The sequence below is a fragment of the Halichoerus grypus genome, chromosome 12 (genome assembly GCF_964656455.1).
Source record: "Halichoerus grypus chromosome 12, mHalGry1.hap1.1, whole genome shotgun sequence".
NCBI lineage: Eukaryota > Metazoa > Chordata > Mammalia > Carnivora > Phocidae > Halichoerus > Halichoerus grypus.
In genome coordinates, this window is record NC_135723.1 from 40,563,369 (window position 1) to 40,588,652 (window position 25,284).

The 25,284-nt window shown below is 38.8% G+C and overlaps 1 protein-coding gene across 1 annotated transcript in view; it reads left to right on the forward strand.

Annotated features, from left to right (window-relative positions):
• Positions 1-19,981: 19,981 nt before the first annotated feature.
• The window catches only part of SDHAF3 (succinate dehydrogenase complex assembly factor 3), a 72,888-nt gene continuing 67,585 nt past the window's right edge, over positions 19,982-25,284 (forward strand). The window contains exon 1 of the mRNA XM_036076986.2: positions 19,982-20,256. Within this exon, the coding sequence (XP_035932879.1) occupies positions 20,083-20,256 (174 nt within the window). The 5' untranslated portion in view covers positions 19,982-20,082. The remainder of the gene's footprint in view (positions 20,257-25,284) is intronic.

Here is a 25,284-nt window from a genome sequence, read left to right on the forward strand (position 1 = left end):
ACAGAGCCTACATGGAATTGTTAGTAGAAGAGATAATTATGCTGAAGACATTATGCTCTGTTCATTCTCACTTTTCTCATCGGAACCACTGCAACCATATCTAGTTTGAGTATTGTTGAAGAATACTTAGTCTATAAAAGGGGTCTGCCTGAGGGTCCAAAAGGAATGGAGCCAGATAGCTCATCAGCTCCAGACTACAAGGCAAGTTTTTTTACTTGTGGTATTTCTATGGGGCCACTTTGGCATTGATAGTGTTGAATAAGAAATCAAGAAACACATATCTGTTGAGCACCTAACATGTGCAAAGTATTGTTGTGGGAGCTCTGTTAGGTAAAAGGAGTATGAGATGACCCTTGCCTCCACAGAGCACAACATCTACTTGGGTAGACTCAATTTTGAAAAGTTGAAGAGCAATGAGATCATAAATAATAATTTAACATTTCTTTGATTACTCATTGTGTGCTCTATAACTCAAAAGGACCCTATGGCCTGTTAAAGATCCATCTAAGCTCTCGGTTAGGTGGGCTGCCTTATGCAGGCAAAAGAGAAGCAAAGACAAAACAACAACATTACTGAATGGTAAGGAGCTAGAGAGAGAAGGTACTCCAAGAGTGGACTGGGGATTGACAATGCCATTCAATCCAAACCGTCTGCCCCCTTATACCAACTCATGGCGTAGTGAGTTCTACAGAGAGTAGCACAATGGAGTCTGAGGATGAAGGGCGTTCTTGGAGTTGAAATTCTCTTAGGGCATTTCCTGAAGAAGTAAATGTCACCTATCATTGGAGAATGGATAAAATGGAGAAAAGAAAGGGGATCTTTGAGGATAAAGAGACAAAAATGGGAAAGGAAGAGGCATGTTCTAGAACTAGCCAGTTATGCCAATTGCCTGGACTGAATGGTTACACAGAAACAGATTGGGAGGAACAAGGGCTGGGATCAGTTCATGAAGGACTTTAAATGCCTAGTCAAGAAATCTTTTTAATGTGCTGTCTATTGTGGAGAGCAACAGGGTGGGCTTGGCAGCAGATGTTTTTAAATAACACGCTACACCTAGACAGTGAAGGAACATGACTTAGCTATATTAGAATTTAAATGTTAGCTGGAAGTTGCTAATCACAGTGGTTTCTTCTGGAACCTGGAGCAAACACAAAAGTTCCATTTTGGAGATCTATATTTAACTAGCTAAGCATCTTTTGCAGACTTTGGTCTTTGAGTGTTTGATCAGTTTTTGTTTATTGTGTTTAATGAGCCTGGTCTCACACAGCCTCCTTTGGGGCTTCCTAAATATGAGTGTCTTCAGGGGGAGAGGAGCAGGGGTTCACTGAGGCCTCCCAGGCCTGCCCCTCCCTCAGAGGAGTGTGGAGGTTGCGATATCATTACTGGTTGTTGGCACAAAGCCATGGAAAGACGGACACAGGGCCTACACGTGTGTGCTTTCATGGCCAAAGTCAGGTACTCCTGTAACATCCGGTGACATCACCTTAAAGATCCAAACGAAGTGATAAAAAAGCTTGCTTGGAGTAATTCAACTCTGCTGACATTACAGAAAGGTGGAAAATAAGGAGAAATTTAGTAGAGGAGAAGGTGTAACCTGGTGCCTGCATTTCTAGCACCTTTCCATAGGTCAATGAAGAGCATTTGTCTGGACATTTGTTTGATAAAAACATGTACTGTGTGTATATTAGCGCATTCCCAATGCCAAGCACAGTGCCTGGCACATAGGAGATTCTTAATAAATTATGTTGGATGATTGAATTAGTGATCATGTAAAATAGTTGAGGGACAAATATCAACAAGAAAAATCATTAATTATGTGCCTGCTTGTGGAATAGCCTTTTTGTTTCTTTTGTTTTAAAAGGCTCAGAAAGTTTGGGGGGAGGGAGAAATAAAGCATAAAGAAAAAAATGAAAAATTGCTTCTCATTTCACTTTTCCAAGATAATCACTTTTAACATTTAGGTGTATTTCTTCCATTCTTCTTTCTTTGTATGTCTTTATTCATATATAAATTTTAGCTAATTTAAACCAAGTACGTAACCTGGAAAACAGAGGCATAGGTTAGAGAATACTGCATGGACTTACTAAGTTTTTTTCTCTGCTGCCATAAGACATAAAAAGGATATGCAAATATATACCTATATCTTATGTGAGTCATGATTAGCATTTTTTGTGAAATGAATTTTATCAAAAATCATTTAAACATTAATTATTATTTAAACAATGATTGAGATTTTTACACCCTTTTTACATTTTATTGTGTTAGGTCTGAGATATCTGATGTGGGCAGTTGATCCTTGAACAACATGGGTTTGAACGGTGTGGGTCCACTTGTATGCAGATTGTTTTCGATAAACACAGTACAGGATAATAAATATATTTTCTTTTCCTTATAATTTTCTTCATAACATTTTGTTTTCTCTAGTTTTACTTTATTATAAGAATACAGATATAATACATATAACATACAAAATATGTGTTAAAATCAACTGTTTATATTATCGGTATGGTCAACAGTAGGCTGTTATTGGTTAAGTTTTGGGGAAGTCAAAAGTTATACATGAATTTTTGACTGCTCAAGGGTTTGGCACCCCAACCCCTGTGTTGTTCAAGGGTCAACTATATTTGATTTTACATTTTTTTTTTAAAGATTTTATTTATTTATTTGACAGAGAGAGACACAGCGAGAGAGGGAACACAAGCAGGGGGAGTGGGAGAGGGAGAAGCAGGCCTCCCGCCGAGCAGGGAGCCCGATGCGGGGCTGGATCCCAGGACCCTGGGATCATGACCCGAGCCGAAGGCAGACGCTTAACGACTGAGCCACCCAGGCGCCCCGATTTTACATTTACTTCAGACCTGCCACATCCATATTTCAAAGTGCTCCAAAGCCATGCACGTCACCATTAGCTTCATTCCACACGTTTGGAGCCCTGCTGTGTCAAAACACACACTTCACGATGTGCATATGCTCCTTTTTCCTCTAGATTTTTAGCAGCATTCAATTAAGGTCTAATTGATATTATACTAAAAGAAAGCAAAATCCAAAAAAAAAAAAAAAAAGCAGACAAAAATTCAAAAGGTTTTGAAGCCGCTAAGTAGTGTGTGTGCATTAGTCAAACTTGACTTTCTTTGCCGAGACTTTAACAAAAGGAAGAGGGAAGTTAGAGGCGTGTATCCTGATTGCCCCCATACTGGTTATTTTGCTAGGACATGATTGCAGCCTCTAAAAATTGGCTTCTAGAGGAGCCTTCAGTCCAGAGATCTATGGTGAAGATAGCACTCAGGCCAGCAAAATATTTGAATACATTGGCATTATATAAATTGGATGCTCTCCTTGTTTTCCATAAGCCCTGGAAGGCGGTCCACATCTTGAAGTTCAATGTTTTGAGTGTCCTCTGCTCTGTCAGTATGCCAGGAAAATAATGGGCTTTTCTTAAGTACGATGTAAGGCGGCTTCTGTGGAAGGCATTTATTGTGCAGTCGGGATGTTTTCCCCTCTTCTTTCTTCTGCTTGCCTATCTAGCTGCACAAGAGGTACGATTAGGCGCCTGGGAGGGGCACGGGGGAGGCTGGTATGTGCTCGCCCAAACCTTCACCACAAACCCGGGCTGCCTAAGCTGAAGCAGCCACACAGAGAGCTAAGGAAACTTTAAAAACTTAATTAAGGGAAAAAAGGCAAACAAAATAATACTATAGTGGATTTACTTAGTGCTGTAGCCTTGCCAGGGAAACCGCAGAGCCTGCATTTATATGTTTCTTATATAAGACATATTTAATTAAAACAGGAGACGAGACAACAAGCTTTCTTCTAAGTTCATTTAAATACATGTTTATGTTTGTGTTTAAATTCCCTGTGGGGTAAAGTAACGCTGATCCAAAGGCATAAAAGCAATTTGATTAGGCAACTGTAGGCCTTCCTGAATACTTTTAGCCTTAAGTACTTAAGACTTAATCCCTCCCATACCCCATACGAAAGCTATCTACTGAGGCTGGGCAAGCCCCAGACCTGAAGATAATACTTCCCTGTTTGGACTGATTCACCTTCACCTTCGTAGTATCTTTTCTTTCCTGCCTTGGCCTTATTAACTCAAAGATTATTATACCTGAGCCTTATTTTTGTTCTTTTTCTGCTCTCGATTCTTTGTTTTCCTTTCAGATGAGGTTTTTCTTTAAAAAAAGATTATTTCTCTTTTCTTTTTCTTCTCTCTTTCTTTTTTTAAAGATTTTATTTGTCAGAGAGAGATAGCACGAGCACGGGGAGGGACAGAGGGAGAGAGAGAAGCAGACTTCCCCGCTGAGCAGGGAGCCCGATGCGGGACTCGATCCCAAGACCCTGGGATCATGACCCGAGCCAAAGGCAGACGCTTAATGACTAAGCCACCCAGGGGCCCCTTCTTTTTCTTCTCATACCACTTTTTTTTTTTTTTTTTTTTGAGAGCAATGAAAATATTTTAAATTGGACTTCAGTTTGGAAAAATTTTAGATAATGGCAAGTCATCCAAAATATCCACATTATACATATCTGAATAAGAAGATGCAGTTTGGGGGAGTAAGATGTCATTCTCTATTAGCTGAAGTTATGGATTATGTTTTAGGACCTCACTTCTTCAAGTGTGGTCCACGGTCCAGCAACATCGGCATCACCTGGGAGCTTGTTAGAGATGCAGAATCTCAGGGTCCTCCCCAGACCAACTGGATCAGAATGTGCATCTTAGTAAGTTACCCAGATGATTAGTGAGCACATTATAGTTTGAGAAGCACCAATGTAGGGTAAATGTTCTTTCTGGACAAATCATTCTTCCCTCAGGCTCATCTTCTTGAGACATAATATAGGTTCTTCAGTAAGAGGACTATGGAAAACATTGTGTGTGCTCAGATTAGGCATCTCAAGTGGCCTTTTATGGACCCATTAGGAGCCTGTTAAATAGAGTAAAAATGAAAAAATTCCTGCATAAGTTTTTAAGCCTTCCCTTTGATTATGTCTTAATTTATAATGGTGCTGGACTATAATTAGGTATCTTAAAAACTGATTTATTTTACATTTGTGAACACATTTAAATTGGGTACTTGTGAACAAATAAATTTCTTTATTTTTATTTTTATTTATTTATTTTTAAAAGATTTTATTTTTAAGTAATCTCTTCAGCCCATGTGGGACTCAAACTTACAACCCCGAGATCAAGAGTCTCATGCTCTACCACCTGAACCAGCCAGGTGCACCCCACAAACTTTTCTTTAATAACATGCATGTATACATAGCAAAGTAGATTCTCTATAAAATATTTCTTCTGCCACAGTACTTGAGAGAGGCTGTAATTCCAACATATATCCATAAAGGAAGATTGGACTTATGTTCTTTTTCTTTTAAAAAATTTTGTTAATAATTTGATTATATTAAATATATTATTAAATATTTGATTTAATTTTGAAATGTATATTTCATTACCAGTTGCATATGTTGTGACATACTTGAGAAAGGCTATAATTCCATCATATATCCTTTTTAAAATAATCTCATCTGCTTAAGAACATTATTGTGTACTATCCAAAAGGCCTTTTGAGATCCAATTAAATAATTTAAAAAAATTATGATTTGTTCTAAAATTGAGCCTAATAAAAAGACATCTGTGATATTTGCTGTTATATTTTTAAAGAAATCCTGTAAACATTCACTGCCAAAGTCTTATTTTATGAAGGAAGAACAAATGTTACTTTGCTTAAACACTCTTAATGCAACCTTGAAAACAATTTCTAAGAAGTTACTGGTTCAGAATAATGTAGTCTCTAGAATTATCCAACCTCCACTCTTCATTCCCTAGATAAATGATCCTCCTTCATCATCATGACTATAGAATGGTAGACAGAGACTAACCACTAATTTTCACTTAATTTGTCATTCTCATCCAGCATGAGGAGTAGCAATTCAAGTGATTTCACAACACAAGTCCAAGACTGAAACGTTCTGTTCCTATCATTGATGCTGAGAGTCTGTCAGATATTGCAGTATTGAATCAGTAAACTCGGTGCAGATTTACATGAGATTATCTCTTTAAGAACAACTGTTCTTGTTGCTTAAAGGAAAGTCATCATGTGTGTGTATAGTAGGGGCCCAGGTATAAGCTCTGGTTTAAGAATTTAGGTAGTCATCAAGGGTGCCTGGGTGGCTCAGTCGTTAAGCGTCTGCCTTCGGCTCAGGTCCTGGGATCCAGCCCCGCATTGGGCTCCCTGCTCAGCAGGAGGCCTGCTTCTCCCTCTCCCACTCCCCCTGCTTGTGTTTCCTCTCTTGCTGTCTCTCTCTCTGTCAAATAAATAAATACAACCTTAAAAAAAAAAAGAATTTAGGTAGTCATCTAAATTGCATTACATCATTTCAATTAATTTAAGTTTCATACATCTAAGATTAATGTTACATCTAAAGTGAGGTAAGTTTTAGGGGTGCCTGGGTGGCTCAGTCGGTTAAGTGTCTGCCTTCAACTCAGGTCATGATCCTGGCAACCGGGGAGTCTGTTTCTCCCTCTCCTTCTGCCCCTCTCCCCTGGGCTCGTGTGCTCTCTCTCTCTCTCCCTCTCTCTCTCTCGTTCACTCTCTCTCAAATGAATAAATAAAATCTTAAAAAAAAGAGAAGTTTAAAAAGACCCACTTCTTAAAATAAGTGCAGTTTCTACTGGCTATCAATTTACATCATCATCATCATTGCTAACACTAATCAGCACTTTCTTTTTTTTTTTCCTAAAGATTTTATTCATCTATCTGACAGTGAGAGAGGGAGAGAGAGCACAAGCAGGGGGAGCGGCAGGCAGGGAGTCTGACACGGGGCTTGATCCCAGGACTCTAGGATCATGACCTGAGCTGAAGGCAGCCACTTAACCAACAGAGCCACCCAGACGCCCCTAATCAGCACTTTCTATGTGCTATAGACTAGCTAGTCTAAATCCTTTTTGCATATTAAATCGTTAAAACACAGAAGAGGCTTTTGAGGTACAATATTTCATTCTCATTTTAAGAAGTGGAAACAGACCCAGAGAGCTTCAACATTAGTCCAAGATCACATAATTAAAAAATGGCAGAGCTGGAATCTAGCTGAATATAAATATGATTTAGTCACTTTAAATTTGTGAGTATGAAGAACACATATTGTGAACTTACTCTAATTTGGGGGCTTGGGGAAGAGGAATGACTTCCCTTGTCAGACAGTTTATTTTTTGCATTTGTTTATATGTTTGCTCACTTTTGCTTTCTGTAGGTTAAAAGCATAATGGCATTATGAAGTTAAAATCTTTGTCTGAATTTATCATTTAGAATTTTCTTCTTCAATTTTAAAGAAAATTATATAATATACAATTGTACATTATAATGTATATTATAATAAAATTGTATATTATGATAAAAATACTTTTATACATATATAATATAATGAGAAAGTAGATTAATAATAGCTTAGCTGCAAGTCTTGCCTTTGGTTTCAATGTGATTTTTTAATCTAATTTTATATTCTGTGGGCACAGACTTTACCCTGAAGACAATGGGAAAGCTTTGAAGGCTTTGACGAAATTAGGTGACTGTGTGTGATCATTTAAATGAGGGAAAGAGTCTAGGCAGGTGGGTCAATGACGTAGGAAAAAAGTGACTGATTTACAAAAGAAGTTTCAACAAGAATTCTTCAATAACAAGATAGATGAAGAGAGTGAAAGTTGTTACAGATGTCTCTCCAGTCTTGAGTCTAGGTAAACTGAAGAATGGTAGAGAAAGAGGTCTTTGGAGAAAAATGGTGAGTTTCATTGGGACATAAACTCTAAAGAGATGATGGGCCATCCAATTTGAACTTATCCCATGGTTAGATAGAGGGGAAGGCTGAAATTGTAGAGAGGTCAGTGGTGTGTGTGATTGGATAAAGTGTCCTGGCACTTTTCCAGGTAAGGGTACAGTGAGAACCTCCAAAGTGGTTAGAATGGGCTTGGCCAGGTGGGGGCAGCAGAGCATCACCAATCGCTGGGGACAGCTGGACAGGACAAGGGCACTGACTGAAAGCTGATATTTGGACTGAGCCTTTGGGTGTACTCACATTTAGGGATGGGAAGAAGAACCATAGCTAGCTAAGGACACAGAGGAAATGGGACCCTACAGGGGGGTCATCTGGACAGTACAGATGTATGGGAGCCAAAAGATTCAATTTCTAGAAAGATTTCCAGAAGGTCAGGAGACAGTAGGTATATAAACTTAAGCCAAATGACTAGTGACTTTGAAGTAAGTGATTTTAGAAGAGTAATGGGGCCAGTAATAGATTAAAAGGGATTAAGTGGGGGAATAGGAATGGAGATAGAGAAATATGTAATTTTTTCAAGTTTGCCAATGAAGGAAGCAGAGTGATAGGGTGGTAATTTGAGGGGGAGGCAGAATAGATGGAGGGTTGTTGTTGTTGGTTTTTTTTTTTATGTGAAGTATTCTCATAAATGTTTCTGAGCCACACAGAATAATCTCATAAAGAGAATAATTGAAGATACCAGTGAGAGAAAGAATGAGTGGATAATTATGAAGCCACTTCTCAGAAGGATTGGGATATAATCAAGAATGCTGGTGGAAGTCTTGGATTGGAGGAGAGGAGGAAGGAAGAAGATCCAGATAATGGAGATTCTGTGGATCTTTATCAAGGGTGCCAACTTTGTATAGGTAAGCTGTATTCTGAATGTTCATTAGTTATTTGGAAAGCTTACACCATGTTCTGAGAGAAACACTCCAGCATGGTGGATGTGGCATGTGGAAAGTGGGACAGTTCTGGATTGAGCTCTCCACCTTCTGCTTTATCATTGTGGATACAACCCAGAGTTATATCAATCTCTTTTCACTCTTACTTCTCTTCCTCAGATACAATTTTTGCTTTTATGGTTTAAAATATTGTTAGCTATATAAAAAATCTCCATTCCTATCATCATAGAAACTCTTCGATATTGAAGTACTGGATATTTAGTAACCAATTTTTAACACAGTGTCTTAATATCTTGGGTACTTTTCCCAGAACCCACGTGTCTCCAAATTAGAAATTTAGACCATTGGTTCTCAATCCTGCCTGCACATTGGAATCACTGGAGGTGCTCCTAAGCAATATCAATGCCTCACCCCACTCTCAGAGATTCTGATTCAAGTGGTTTGGAGTGGGACTTGGTTATCAGATTTTTTTTTTTTTTTTTTACAGGTTTTCCAGGTGATTGTAGTATACAGCCAAAGTTGAGAAGCACTGACACAGACCAATAGCAAATTCCACTGGTACAAAAAGCAACTTTTCAATGCATCATGTAGGGCTGGGCTGTCCCTTCAAACTCAATGTGACTGAAGTATAATGCATTTCCAAGAGCAGTACCCCCCCACCCCGACTTTTCTTTGTAAGGTGTACCACCCAAGGGAGACTGGGGATACTCTTTCATTCAGCCAAGTTTCCCATTTCCCCCCATCTGGTTTGTCCCTAAATCCAGTGTCCTCCAAAGTCCCATGACTATACTCCTAGAGCTCCCCCTACCTCCAGCCGTCACCTCCTGGCTATCTCTTGCTCTCTTTTTTGACTCAAGTGCAGATGGTTGAGTTAATCATATTCTTCTGTGAGTGGCACATTGTAGTCATGGGGTCACCACAAGGCCCTTCTTTCCTTCGAATGAAAGTAGGTATTAATTTATTCTTTTAACAGCCTATTTTGCACGTGGCTGCCAGATTATTCTTTTTCAAGCACTGTTCTCACCATGTCCTTCTGGTTCAAAATTTCTAGTAACTCCTCATTTCTTACCCTCTAAATAGTGAACTGTGGGGGCGTCTGGCTGACTCAGCCGGTAGAGCATGCAACTCTTGATCTCGGGTTTGGGGTTCAAGCCCCACGTTGGGTGTAGAACTTACTTTAAAAAAATGGTGAACTGTGTTGTATGCCTTTTAAGGCTCTCCATATTCTAAACCCATTCAAATTGCAAAGTCACCTCTCTGGTCCCAGTTTCACCACTGTAATCAGATGTTAAAAAATATATATGTATAAAATATATGTATTATATATATATGTATATAGATATATGTGCATGTATATATATATCAAAACATATGTTTATTCTCTTTAGCTCCAAACATTTTATTTTTTGACAATTTTCTACTACTATCTAGACTATTCACAGTAACTAGACTATTCACAATTCTAATTAAGCTTGGTTTCTTCACTGTTTTAATGACGCAAGTACAATGTTGCTTCTCATGTTGGTTTTTTCTTTTGAAGCGGTCTCAGTCTTTCCTACCTGCCCATACTGTATCTGTCATTCAAGGCCCAGCTGAAATGCCACTCATCTATAATGTTTTCTTAGATGAGCAACTGAGTATATGTATATAATATAAGATTTTATTTATTTATTTGAGAGAGAGTGCAAACAGGGGGAGAGCAGGCAGGGAGGAGGACAAGCAGACTCTGCACTGAGCGAGGAGCCCGATGCAGGGCTTGATCCCAGGACCCTGAGATTATGACCTGAGCTGAAACCAAGAGTTGGATGCTTAACCAACTGAGCCACCCAGGCACCCCATGATCTAGTTTTTGATCAGTTTTTGTAAAGATTTTATGCAAGCTTGAAAATAATATAAACTCTTTTTTCAATAGCTTTTAAAAATAGTAATGTAAAATAAAATAAATTTTATATATAAAAGGGATAGAACTTGTTCAGAATTGGAAAGTACATCAGCAATCTACCCAGAAACAACAGTGCTGTTAATATTTTAAATATTTATTTCTAGGTTTCCTTTTTACCTTAAAAAAATTACTATCTCTCTATCTATCTCCTGTTTTTGGTGCTTAACAATAATTAAGATGCACTTTCTCAGACCAAATATCATCATAGGCATCATTTTCAAAAGCGTATTAGATATTCCATTGCATATATATATCATAATTTGCTTAATCAATTCCCTGATGTCAGACATTTCAATTTGATTCTGATTTTTACAATGATAAATAATGCTTTGTACTTCAAATGTTAATAGACTGGAAAAATAGTATAGTCACCCATTCCTGCTAATTCTTTGAAAGGTGCTAAAAGGTATATTTTAAAAAGCTGCAACTGGATTGGAAAAATAAAGGAAATTCATGATGTTTTAGGAAGTGTGAGGCATCCCTGAGAAAAGGAGAGTAGATGGAATATCCTTTAAAAAGGAAATTCAGCTCAAAAGGTGAGTAGAAGAGTAGTGCTAGCAGCAGAGGAGAGTGATTCCAAGAACAGGTCATGCTTGGGGAGATAGAACTGGGAGCAGGGAGGGTCCTGACAGCTAAGAAGGTGACTGGTTTGGGTGCTACAGCAGGAATGGCCGGGTGTCTGTCTGCAGGTGAGGGCAGTGCGTACAGGAACTTGGATCAGAGAGAGACGTGAGTGCCTTTGGTGGCTTGACAAGGACCCAAGGGGAAAGGAATTTTTAAAAGTGGAAGACTGCCCACTGAGATACCCAAACTGGCATGACAGCCTACTGGCACATCCTTTCTGTGCCCCTACTCTCACTGAAAATAGATGGGCAGACTATCCTTAGTAGCTTATCTTGCCTGTCCCTCGAATAAAGCAGAGAGAATAGAAGCACGAATAGGGCATCTGAATACAAAAGTAAATCCCCAATGGGAATCATCCACATTTGAGGAGAATCAATATCAGGAAAGATAATGGACTTAAACCGAAGAACCTACACCTCAGGAAACAGTTACAGACAAGCAGAACAGGGCTTTAGAATAAGTACGCAAGGACTTTGGGATAAGAGTATCTAAGAAGAGAAGAGAGGATAGTGCATCATTAACTAAGAATAGTGAATGAGACAGAAAACTTAATGGGTGAGCTGTAGGGTAGATGGACACATTGGGATAGTCAAGGAATTCTTCCAGAAGAGAGTACCAAGGGATACAAATATGTAAAGTAGAGATATTAGTGACTGATGTAAAGTTTCAGCATCCATTCAGTATAAATTCCAGAAGGCAACAATGGAGATAAGAGAGGGAAGGTAAATTTTAAAGAAATATGATAGACTAGAATGTCCGAGACTTGAAAGTCATGTGCCCTCAGTTTTAAATGGATCAGAATTGAGCCAAACCACAGCAAACCAAATAAACCCAAACCACCAGAAGCCTAGTCCAAGGTTCTAAAATAAACTGAGGAAGAAGAAATGGAATACAGAAGTAGTGGTAAGGCAAGAAATTCATAAAAATTAATGTTTAAATACGTATTGATTGTTAAGGAAGAGTACTTTTAAGCAATATTCTGAACCCACAATTCCAACTGATAACCACAGGGGACTTTGCAGAAGGTAGCCAGGCAGGGAAACAGAATCATGCCAATGTTCTTATCTTATTTAGAAGAGGACATGGCTACTGATTAACTTTAAATATTTTTTGAACAATGTAACACTATGGATACACATTTAAAATGCAAGAATTATAACCAGAAATACAGAAATAAATGTAAAACTTTCCAATTAATAGTTCAATAAAAGGAAATACAGTAGAAATAATCCAGACTTTGTGGTAAGCAGAAAACAAAATATGATAGCAGAGACTAGTTCAAAAAGGCCATTAAACACAATCAATATGAATAGGCTAAACTCATCTACTGAGAGAGTTAATAAAAATAAAATCTAGCTATAAATAGTGAAGAGGAGACAAAAGAGAATGACAGATGATGGTTGACAATAAAAAGGTACCTGCAGCAAATGCTAACAAAAGGAAAGCAATTGTAATTATATATTGATATCGGACAAAATAGAATTTAAAACAAAGTATTTAAAGGGCCCAGAAGAACTTTTGCTAAAAGGTACAAGAAGATAGAACAATCATAAATCTTAATATGTCTAACATAACTGACTTTCAAACTAACTTTTATGTCTAATATAACTGTCAAAACATAGAAAGCAAAACCAGATATAAGCAAATAGAGAAACTGACAAATCCATAATCATACTTGGCAACTTCCAACTCCAATGCTCTACTTTCTGAAATTGAGAGATCAAGGAGGCAAAAACTTAAAAAATAGAAAATTGGAATAATTCAGCTTGATCTAAGATCTATTTCACATATATATTTTGGACCTGCAAAGTAGAAATGACATATTCTTTTTAATTCGTTTTTTATTTTTTTAGTGTTTTTAATTTTAACTCCAGTATAGTTTACATACAGTGTAATGTTAGTCTCAGGTGTACATTATAGTAATTCAACACTTTTATAAATGGCTGGTGCTCATCACCTATTTCATCCAACCCCCCTCTCCTCCCCGAAACCACCAGTTTGTTCTCTGTAGTTAAGAGTCTGTTTCTTGGTTTGTCTCTCTCTCTTTTTTCCCCTTTGCTCATTTGTTTTGTTTTTTAAATTCCACATATGAGTGAAAGTATCTGGTATTTATGTTTCTCTGATTGGCTTATTTTGCTTAGCATTGTACTGTCTAGATCCATCCATGTTGTTGCAAATGGCAAGATTTCATTCTTTTTTTTTTTTAAGATTTTATTGATTTATTTGAGAGAGAGAGAGAGCACAAGTGGGGAGGAGGAGCAGAGGGAAAGAGAGAAGTAGGCTCCCTGCTGAGTGGGGAGCCCAATGAGGGGCTCGATCCCAGGACCCTAAGATCATGACCTGAGGCCAAGGCAGACACTTAACTGATTGAGCCACCCAGGTGCCCCAAGATTTCATTCTTTTTTAAGGGCCGAGTAATATTCCATTTTATATATGAATCACATCTTCTTTATCTATTAATCTACTGATGGACACTTGGGCTGCTTCCATAATTTGGCTATTGTTGATAAATGCTGCTATAAACATAGGGGTGCGTGTATCCCTTTGAATTAGTGTTTTTGTATTCTTTGGGCAAATACCCAGTAGTGGAGTTACTGGAACATAGGGTAGTTCTATTTTTAACTTTTTGAGGAACCTCCATACTGCACCAGTGGCTGCACCAGTTTGTATTCCCACCAACAGTGCAAGACGGTTCCTTTTTCTCTACATCTTCGCCAACACCTGTTGTTTCTTGTGAAACAACATTCTTTTAAGCATACTTAGAATCTCAAAAAATTGTGTAGAAGGGCTAAAGGAAATTTGAAGAAATTCCTTTTCCCTGACAAGTTGATAAATTACAACTTTTTCTTTGATTACAATGCAGTAAAATTAGAGAACATTTATGAAAGAGAAGTAAACATCTATTTTTACATCAACTAAATAACTTTTGGGAAAGGAGGATATAAGTGTAAGTGCTGAACTGTTTTGAACAAAACTCACAGTGTATGGCCAAAGCAGTGTTCAGCGATCATTCTTAAGGTTTGCTTTCTATATTAGTGTTAGCTTCTAAAAAATTTAATGTGATTTCTTTTTCTATGTAAGATATTTTCACTGCTCAGAAGTTGAAACTATATAAAAATGTAAACCTAGAAGCATCTTATTTCCATTCCTATCCTCTCTGCCTTGCCCCTCACCAAAACTCATCCCCATAGGTAACTTTAAAAAATAGTTTTTGGTTTATCTTTTTGTATAAGGGAAATATTATATATGTCCTTTTCCCATTCCCTTTTATGCAAAAGCTTGCCTACTATATTAGACGTTTTCCTGTTAACTAAGGTGATGGATTTTGTGTTGAGAAATCTATTGATTTCTGGGGCACCTGGGTGGCTCAGTCAGTTAAGTGTCCGACTCTTGATTTCAGCTCAGGGTCATGAGATCAAGCCCGGCATTGGGCTCCATGCTGGGCATAGAGCCTGCTTAGGATTCTCTCTCTCCCTCTCCCTCTGCCCCTCCCCACCTCTCTAAAAAGAAAAAAAAAGAAATCCATTGATTTTTATTATTTTAAAATCAGAAATGGGTGTTGAATTTGTTTTCAGCTTCTGCAGCAATGGTCAGTTTTTTTCCCCTTAGAAAAAAATTAGTATCATTAGTACTTTAAATTATTATACATGACAGTGTATCTCAACTTTGGTTGATTTTCTATCCTCGTTTATCAACAACTGTAAACATTTAAAACATTCCTTATAGTTAGATCTTTCTGTACAGGTATAAACACATTTAGTGCCTCTTTGATATTTCTTATGTAACATATTTCAAAAACTTAGGAATATACTAAAGGAAGATTAATATGTTTTCCAAAGTGACTTTGAAAGAACAGACTCTCCATGAATTTATTTGCTTCTCCCATTCTTTGAACTATTATGTTCAAGCTTGAAATTTTGACTTTCAAGAAGATCTGCTTCCTTACCATTGCATTTCAATAGGTAGAGATACTCAGACACCAAGTAAAAATGTTTAAAGAAGTCCTTCCTCTTATGTTTTCACCTCAACGTAGTGACGTTCCTATTTAGGACTCCAAGATAAAGTGGAAGATGAAAGACCATTTGTGGTATTGTTTGGCGGACTATAGGTACTGACTGTGGTTAAATCCAGCTTATTCATCTCTCCAGGCCTCTAAGCATGTGAAGGTTGTTTGAGTCAAAGATATATCTTGTTCCAGGCATTTACCTTTTCATAATTCTCAAAGATTGAAAATTTGGAATTTAGTAGCTGTAAATTCAAAAATGAGCCACTTATGCAACCAAATCCAAGGCTGTGGGTGTGTTTCCATGCCTAATAACATAGAACAGTTTCCAGATCTTTCACCACCAGCCTCTCCCATTCACCAGCCCTCTCTCATTCCGCTGTAGAGGACAAGACTTTAACCTTATTCGCAGGTAAGAATTATTTTCATACTTAATGTAAACACTAGAGCATAATACAAAGTAACAATGCAGTATGCTCCACACAGGTGTTTCCTGTCTTTTTCTTTCAGTTTACTTTTTCTTTTTTTAAATTAAAAATTAAAAAAAATTTTTAGTACATTTTTTATTCATCACTAGAAAAAACTGAATAGCTTTTTCTGATGCATGTAAGTGCACAATTAAAAGCTAAAAAAAAAAAAAATCCAGCGACACAAGTAATATAAAGCTATATCCTAATACATATAATTAGGAAATGTAAATGTTTGGGGCACCCGGCTGGCTCAGTCGGAAGAGCATGTGACTCTTGTTCTTGGGGTTGTGGGTTCAAACCCCACATTGGGTGTAGAGATTACTTAAAAGTAGAATCCTTTTTTTTTTTTTTTTTCAGTTTATTTTTTCTTACTCACTGATTTTTCTCTATCTCCTTTGACCTCAAAGTTCTCTGTCTGCTTGTCAAAAAACTTCTCTGGCCGCCTCTTCTATGTCTGTCCGTGTGGGAGTTGGTCTGTACAGGTACCACACTGCGTAGAGCAATTGCTACACTGATCTTCGTTATGGGTATGGGTATATTGTGGTGGTTATGCTTTGTGTGCCCTGAAAGGCTTACATGATGTGTTCCACACAGAGTTTGGAGGAGTTTCCCCTTTCTCTTAAAAGTCCTTTCAGAGCAGGGGTGCCTGGCTCTTTTTTTTTTTTTTTTTTAAAGATTTTATTTATTTGAGAGAGAGAGAGAGAGAGAAACAGACTTCCTGCTGAGCAGGGAGCTGGATGCAGGGGTCAGTCCCAGGACCCCGGGATCATGACCTGGGCCGAAGGCAGATGCTTAACGACTGAGCCACCCAGGCCCTCCGCAGCTGACTCTTGATCTCAGCTCAGGTCTTGATCTCACCGTCAAGAGTTTGAGGCCTGCACTGGGCTCCAGTTGGGTGTGGAGCCTACTTAAAAAAAAAAAAAAAAAAGTCTTTTCAAAGCAATTATTTCAGAGTGTATATGTGTCTGCTTCTATTTTTACAAAAAATTTTGGAGCGAATCTGGGACAAATCATGATTAGATTAGTAGAAGTAGAAGGTACTGAAATTACCTAACCCAGCATTTGGCATGTTAGACAATCCAGGCATAGAGTGGTTGAGTGACTTGCTTAATAACACACAGGAAAAAGAAACACATGGAGGAAAGATAAAGGAATAAAGGAAAGGCCTACATGAAGTGTACAGATCCAGATTAATGGCCAGGAATATAACTCAGATGTTATTTTCAATTCATGGCTGTTTTGACCACAAGAGGAAAACTGGTGAGCCTAAATTGGAAGGTCAAGGAATCAGAGAAAATTTTGTCCTCAAAACATACCTCACTGTCCAGCTCATTGTAAAAAAAAATACATAAATAAAGGCCATTTATCATTATAGATGTTATTACTTGATTCCTCTTCCCAAGGCCTAACCGCTATGTCTTGGCTTCTCTCTCACCCATCATTTGCCATTTCTGAGTATTGATTGCCCAATGTTCTGTGGACCTTTTCTGCTCCCTTTAGGCTGAATTAAGTCTTTTATTGTTATTTTTTTATTAATTCATTGGCAGAATGTTTTTTCCACATTTTTATAAGAGCTTTGGCTCTGAAAGAAGTATTTATTATACATGTAATTTAGCCCCAAAGGAAACCAGAAAAAAAGTAAACTGGAACAAGAAATTAATTTTCAATTTATAGGGATATTAACAGATGAAGTATGGTTAAAAAAAATTGCCTGAAGTAAAATAACCACACTACCATTCAATTCTTGCCATTAATGTGGTTTGTCATAATACCAAATTAAATCCATTTTTAAAAAATGTTCTTTGCTCTTTTAAACAAATATTTTTTCTAAATTTTAAGCAGAAGGAAAAAGTCTATTCAAGGTAATCAATATTAGAGTACTTACTATTTGTTGGGCACTGTGGTGGGCCCTGAAAAGAACACTAAAATGAATAAGTCCCTGCCCTTGCTAGCAGGGTGTGTGTCTTCTTTGTCTTTCAAAAAGTCTTTGCACAGAAAAAAGTTTGTGAGGGAAGCACATAAATTCTTATACTCTTGCCCCTTCATCACCGGCCGGTCATCTGAGTCATTTGACACCCCCCAAATCACAAAATGCCCGCCCTCATGGAATCTGTATTCTAGGGTGTGTGTGGGTGGGTGGGGGGGACAGACAATCAGCAAGTAAGCAAAATTTGTGTTTTAGAGAAAAATAAAGCAGAGAGGGGGCTTAGGGAGTTCTTGGCATGGTGATGTTGTAATTTCAAATATAGTTGCCAGGGAGGGTCTTAGAAGGGGACCTGAAGTTAAGGAGCTGGGTGAAATGAAGGTCTTAGACAAGAAGATACATATGTGGCAGAGCATTCCAAGCACAGGGAACAGCAAGTGCCGAGGTCTTCAGCTGGGAGTGTGCCTGGCCTATTCAAAGATGACTAGTGTGTCTGGAACTGACCAACTAGGGAGAGAGCAGTAGGAGAAAATCTAGAACACTAAGAAGTGGAGAGACCTTGGGTTTTACTGAAGGATTTTGTTGAGCAGAGGAATAACATGATCTAATTTACAGTTTAGGTGGATCATGACCGAAGTTGATCATGGCCGGAAGCAGGAACACAAGCTACCACAATATTAGGAGGTGTTGACTGGAGAGAGAGACGGTTGTGGTTGCCAGCATGGTGAGAAATGGTTGAGTTCTGCATATATTTTGTTGGTGGAGCCATCAGGATTTGCTGAAGGACCAAAGGTGTGATGGGGGAGAAGGAAAGAGGCCAAGTTGCTGCCAGCTTTAGAAAGCAGTCACACTCTCAGTATCACCTTTGCTAAAGGTGGGGACTTTTTAAATGTCTTGATTGTATGTTTTCAGCTCAATTTAACCAGCATCTCCAGGATCGTGGCCCTGGAAACAATACATTTAAAATGTTTCTAGGGGCCCCTGGGTGGCTCAGTTGGTTAAGCCTTCCACTCTGGATATCCACCCAGGTCATGATCTCAGGGTGTGAGATCAGACCCGTGTTGGGCTCTGCACTCAGAGGGAGTAGGCTTGAGATTCTTTCTTCCTCTCCTTCTGCCCCTCCCCCTGCTCTCTCTCTCTCAAATAGATAATCTTTTTTAAAAAATAAAATGTTTCTCTATGATTCTTCTGCAGCCAATTTGACTTGAGCTAATGAAACCTGCTGGCTCCTGAGATTAAGAATTCCTCATATCAGTGAAGTCATATGATACATGTCTTTCTCTGATTGACTTATTTCGCTCAGCATAATACCCTCCAGTTCCATCCACATCGTTGCAAATGGCAAGATTTCATTTTTTTTTTTTAATCTCAGGAAACAAACTGAGGGTTGCTGGAGTGGTGGAGTTTGGGAGGGATGGGGCAGCTGGGTGATAGACATTGGGGAGGGTATGTGCTATGGTGAGCGCTGTGAAGTGTGCAAGACTGTTGAATCACAGATCTGTACCTCTGAAGCAAATAATACATTATATGTTAAAAAAAAAAGAAGAAGATAGCAGGAGGGGAAGAATGAAGGGGGACTGATCGGAGGGGGAGATAAACCATGAGAGACTATGGACTCTGAAAAACAAACTTAGGGTTCTAGAGGGGAGGGGGGGTGGGAGGATGGGTTAGCCTGGTGATGGGTATTAAAGAGGGCACGTTCTGCATGGAGCACTGGGTGTTATATGCAAACAATGAATCATGGAACACTACATCAAAAACTAATGATGCAATGTATGGTGATTAACATAACATAAAAAAAAAGAAACCTGCTGGCTCACAGCTCACGTGAGTTATATGAAAGAGACTGCACCTTCAGGGTACAAATTAGGAGCACAGCACTGTGCAAAGTACGTGGGTAGGTGCTCCTGAATGGAGAGATGAATCCTAATCCCACTCTGATCCCTCTCGAGAACACAGGAACACTGTAAGACACCTGAAGTGGGTCTAGCCAACCACGGAAGACTTTCCGGAGGAGCCCGATTTTGATGAAGGCTTTCTCAGGCCTTTATCAGGAGAGAAGGATAAGATGAATGGAAAGGAGGATGCGGTGTGACTGAGGGGGTGACAAAAGGCCCACGCCAGACCTCTGGTTGGCTGCCTCTCTCACTGGGACAAGTTTGGCTTTAGCAGTGGGGCCGGACCGCAGGCCCATCTCCACCAAGGCCACGCCCCCTCCAGGCAAGAACCCGCCCATTTTCGCGTCAGCCACAGCAGCCCGGTTTCCGGAAGGTCCTGATTTTAGAGCGGACCAAACCGGATGAAGGTCGCGCGCCGTCTTCCGCTCGTGTTCCGGTTTACTAATACCCGGCTTCTCACCGCGGTGGGCACGCTTCGTTCCTTTGCGCAGGCGCGGTGTGCGGTCCACGCGCGCGGCTATGCCGGCCCGGCACGTCTCGCGGGTCCGGGCCTTGTATCGGCGCATCTTGCTGTTGCACCGGGCTCTGCCCCCAGATCTCAAAGCCCTTGGCGACCAATACGTGAAGGACGAATTTAGGAGACATAAGACCGTTGGTTCTGACGAGGCCCAGCGTTTCTTGCAGGAATGGGAGGCAAGTGAATGCCACCTTTTCTTCGCCCCAGACCCTCAGAGGTGTCCCTGTGAGAGACAGCCTGTCCCTGCTGGTTTCCCCGGGCGCCACGCAGAATCCAACAGCGGCAGCCTGTTCCGTTTGAATTAAACAGCGCAAAGCTGTTCAAACAGTACTTCCCAAAGTTACATCCCGAGCCGGTCTGTTTCTCCCACCGGTTCCTGGCTGGAGCTGATCCCGTTACCTCGGCGTCTCCAATACAATTCATCCTTTTGCGCTCCTGCGCGTGCCAGGCGCCGGAGGGGTGAGGATGGGAGGTTACAAAATTGAATAAATAACCTCGAGTAGCTTTTTGCCCCTCCAGTGCCTTGCATGTAGCAAGCGCCTGTTAATAAGTTAATGGTTTTCTCATTACCTAGTTTTCAGACTTAGATTGTTTCCATAATTACTGTTTTTTAAATTTCCGTGCTCTTTCTTGGGTCTTAATGGTCTCAGTTGACCGAGGCAGATATTGGATACGACCACAAGCGGCGGAGGAGAAAAATGCTGAGTTAAGTCAGGTGAAAATTGGATTTCTCCGGAGTCTCAGGTTCCGTTACTTAGTTACATTGCTCTGTCTTGTTGCACTAAATCTCAGACACATGCATTAGGGATTAGCCCTTTGACTACCCACTCCCCCCCCTTTTTTTTTGAGTGAGGGAAAAAGATATTTAGAGTATTTCGTGGGGTTGGGGGCCTAGCAGCATTGCTCTTAGTTATGATTTGCAAATATTAAGATATGAATGGAATTGGAAATTAGAGCGACATCTCAGGTATTTGAAAGCGTGAACCAGTGTCGGTAAAAGAACAGAGGTAAGCGATTATTGGAAAGCCTAAAAAATTGATGGCTAGACTGTCTTTTTTTTTTTTAATTATAAAGTTTATGGTTAGGGTGAACACAGACCTTTTTTACTGAATCTTAGAATTCTTGATTGTAGCTTGCAAGAGGGTTATTTAAGACAATCTTGAAATTTAGAACTTTAAAATCATGTGTGTTAGCGGTAAGTAGCCTCCATGGAGCCAGGGAAGTTGAATCTTAAGTGCAGATTGCTTTCTTTTAATATTTGGTAAGTTAGTTTTAGAGCTAGAAGAACTGGATTCAAATTCAGATTCTGGAATTTTTTAAATGTCGTATCACTTAATTTTTCCTAGTCTTATTTTCTAATCTGTGAAATAATAACAGTATTTATGCACCTCTAAATTAGTGTATGTAAATTCATTTAAAAGCGCTTTGTAAATTGCTAATTGCAGTGAATCTGTAAGAAGTTAGAGTGTTTAAGTGACCTCTTTTAAGCCAGGTCAGTTTGTGGCAGGACAAGAAGGAGGGTCTCTAGCTCTGTTTCAGAAGAAATAAGGGCACCTTGAGAGTTCCTAAAGTGTAAGAACTTGGAAGCTTTAGCAAGAGTAGAAACTCAGAATAAATTGATAATACGCTGGAGGAGAGAGATGCATAAAAAAACAACCGGGTAAATGTGTTGATTGACCGAGGAGGCTTGGTATCAGGAATTCAGCTTTTTTTTTTTTAATTAAATAATTTTAGACATACAGAAGAGTTACAGAGACAGTACTGAGTTCCCCCCATACATTCTACATCCAGCTTCCCCAAATGTTAACATGGTACATAACCATGGTGCAGTTACCAAAAATAAGAAATTGACATAAAAAAGAAATTAACATTGCTGTAGTGATGTTAACTAGAAGCTTTATTCACATTTTGCCAGTATATCCACTAATGTTCTTATTCTGTTGCAGGATCCGATTCAGGATCCCACATTGCATTTAGTCATCCTGTCCCCTTAATTTTCTCTAGTCTATGACAGTTCTTTAATCTTATCTTTCATGTGTTTGACACTTTTTGAAAAGTATTGGTAAATTATTTTGTAGACTATCAATTTGGATTTGTTGATTTTTTTTTTCTCATGATTAGATTGATGTGCATTAGTGGGAAGGATACCACAAGGGTGATGAATTTTTCTCAACACATCAGAGGGCACATGATATCAATATGACTTACTACTCATGATGTTAACTGTGATCACTTGGTTAAGTTTCTCCACTGTAAAGTGACTATTTTCCTTTTTGAAATTAGTATATATTTTGAGGAGATACTCTGAAACTGTGCAAATATTTTGTTTCTCAAATTTTGCCAACTAGTTTAGCATCATTGATGGATCTTGCCATTGTGTTCTCATGGTGATTTTCTATTCCCTCATTCCTTTTGAATTTATTTACTGGAAAGTTTCAATAGGTAAGCCTTGTCCCTTCTTCCCCATTATTGATCTAACATTTCCACTTATTTTTTGGAATGAAGAAAAGTGTATTCCGTGGGGCTAGGGCTCTGTAATTAATGAGTTAGCAGCTGGGTAAAGTTTAGTTTAAACCTAGTAATCTAACTATTTGGATAAAGTAACAATTCTCACAGTTGCAAGGCAGCTCAGTCTAAGCCTGGAGTTGGAAGCGGTGGTGTGGATTCTGCCGAGAGAGTAGTTTCTCTTTTTCAAGGATGAATGATAGAGAAGATTCTAAGGACTTGGAGGGGAGAACATGTTGGCTAGGGCAGTGATACTGGAAAGTGATATCCTCAGTCTTCTGGGCTTTTCCCTGCTACATGTTCTTCAAAACATCTAATTTATGATTGTGTTATACATGTTGCGACTAGTTATGGCCTGGATTTCTGTTGTTTTAGTTAATGATGATTACATATTTGGCACACATGAGTATTATTAGCTTGATGCTTATGTTTCTGTCAGGCTAATTGAGAGTAACACAGTTGTGGACTTCCTGTGCTTTGTGGACTTTGGGTTTTGATACTCTCTCACTTCTAAAATTACTTACGGACTAGAATGGATTCTGAATTTGTTTTACTTTACGGGGCAAACTTAGGTATGGGTCCCACTGGAGAAAAGAGAAGGGAAAGCTAAGGCATCTTAGAGGCCCCAGCATTAGGAGGAAAGTTCTCTGTTCTTTTCATTTGTAATCACGGAAAACCATGGCAAATGATAGAGGGAATTCAGCTGGGGAAGTTTCTGTTCCATGACCACTTAGGGGAAGGTAGGAGAAAAGTATTTCATTTTATCTTAAGGATAAAAATGTATATGCTTATTTACAGAGTAAATACTGAATTTATATAGTATTTTACCATAAGAGAAAAAAAATGTAGGTTCAGAAAGAGATGTTGGGAATATTTGAAGGAGAATGTTTGATATCTGGTTGGGTAAAATATTTATTGTAATCTTAAGTCTTTTAGGAGGCAACTGTTAGAAGTGGAATTGGGTCTGGGTAGATCAGGGGTCTTATTTATTATGGCATATTTAAACTTCTGACTGCTCAGTTTTGAAGAATAGCTGATTTAGGTAATACTTTCCATTTTTTTTTTTTCTTTGCCTGCCCAGTTGTGGAGAGAAGAACTTCTTGCCACTTATTTTCTGGGAAATTAGAATAAGCATTGAAGATTAAATAGCAAGTAAAACATGTTTGTGATAGAACCTGAGATGAAGGGTAAAAAACAGTGAGCTCTCAGGAGTCATTCAGAAGAGACTCCATGCGTTTAATTTTTCCTTTTCTGCCCCATTTGTTTATGTCTCCTGCTTTCTTGCCTGGTTTCTTTTGCTTTTCTTAAGGAGCTGCTTTGCTCTGTGTCTGTTGGGGGATGTTTATAGTAAAACTTGTTTCTGGAAAAAGCCAAATGGCTTACACATTCTGTAAGTAGTTATTGATCACTTATTATTGCCAGGCAAAGTGCTAGGCATTATGGGACACAAAAATGAATAATAATTGTATTTTACTTTCACGGTGTCCAAAATTTAGTAGCGTATATTAGACAGTTATAATACAGTATGAATGTGTGTCTGTTAAATGCGATGGGAGCAGGTAGAGAATGGAGGAAGTTGAGGGCCACATACAATGTCTGAGCTGAGCCTTGAGCAAGTCAAAGTTACCATGTCATGAAAAAGACTTTCTAGGTAGCAGGAGTAACATATGCAGAGGTATTGAAGTAAGAAACAGTATGACTTTTTTCCAGGATCTTCAGTGATGTGTTTAAATTTAGTGTCTTAAGTGAGAGATTAGGAAGAGATAAAGCTAGAGAGGTGGCAAGAGACAGGATATTCTGCTAAGGATTTTAGGTTTTTATTTGGAATCACTGAAAGATTTTAAGCAGTGGTGAAATGATTCAAATTATATTCTAGAAAGATCACTTTAGCAGCAATATAAAGGAATGATTGAAGAATGAGTCAAATTGAAGGTAGGGGGAACTGTTAGGAGAGATGTAGTAGAGATGTTATATATATAGGTGTTGAGAGCACAGGGTATGGATGTGTTATCTTTTATAAGGTAGAATGGGACTTAACTCGAGGACCCACAGAGGATTAGTGAAAGGGGAGGAAATAGAATGGAAAACTCTCAGTTTTAAGAACATAATACCAGTAACCAGACTAGGTATTTAGAAGAAGCAGGTGAAGAATGAGTACAGTATAGTGTATTTTGTGGTAAGCATCCTGGTGGGACAGTCAAGTGGAGATGTTCTGAGGTATATATTAGTCTCATACTCAGGAGAGAGATTGTGGCTGGAGGTAGAGAATTGAAATTCCTCATCTGTAGTTAGTTGCTGGTTCAAAGTTGTGGCTGAAAGTGCCCAGGTTGGGTAAAATGTGGGGGAAGGTAGTCAAAGATAGACCACTAACATTCAGGAGTTAAGAGAATGAAGGTAGTAGTACAGTGCTGGAACTGTTCTGTTCTTTTCTTCTGTATCTGGTTGTTTCTGGCTACTTCTGCAAAGGAACATACTTTTGTCCGTCTTGTGTTTAATTCTTTAGATTTGTATGGCAGTCTAGGTATCATATATAACATTTGATGTTTTGTTGTATTTGTTGGAGAAGAGGAAGTGCTTCATATTTCATGTAACCATCCATTTGTAACTCACATGGGGTATCTTTGTCTTATTTAGGACTTTGAAGTAGATCATCAGATAAAACATGTATGATTAAGTTGCCTGTCACCTATATTTAAAGT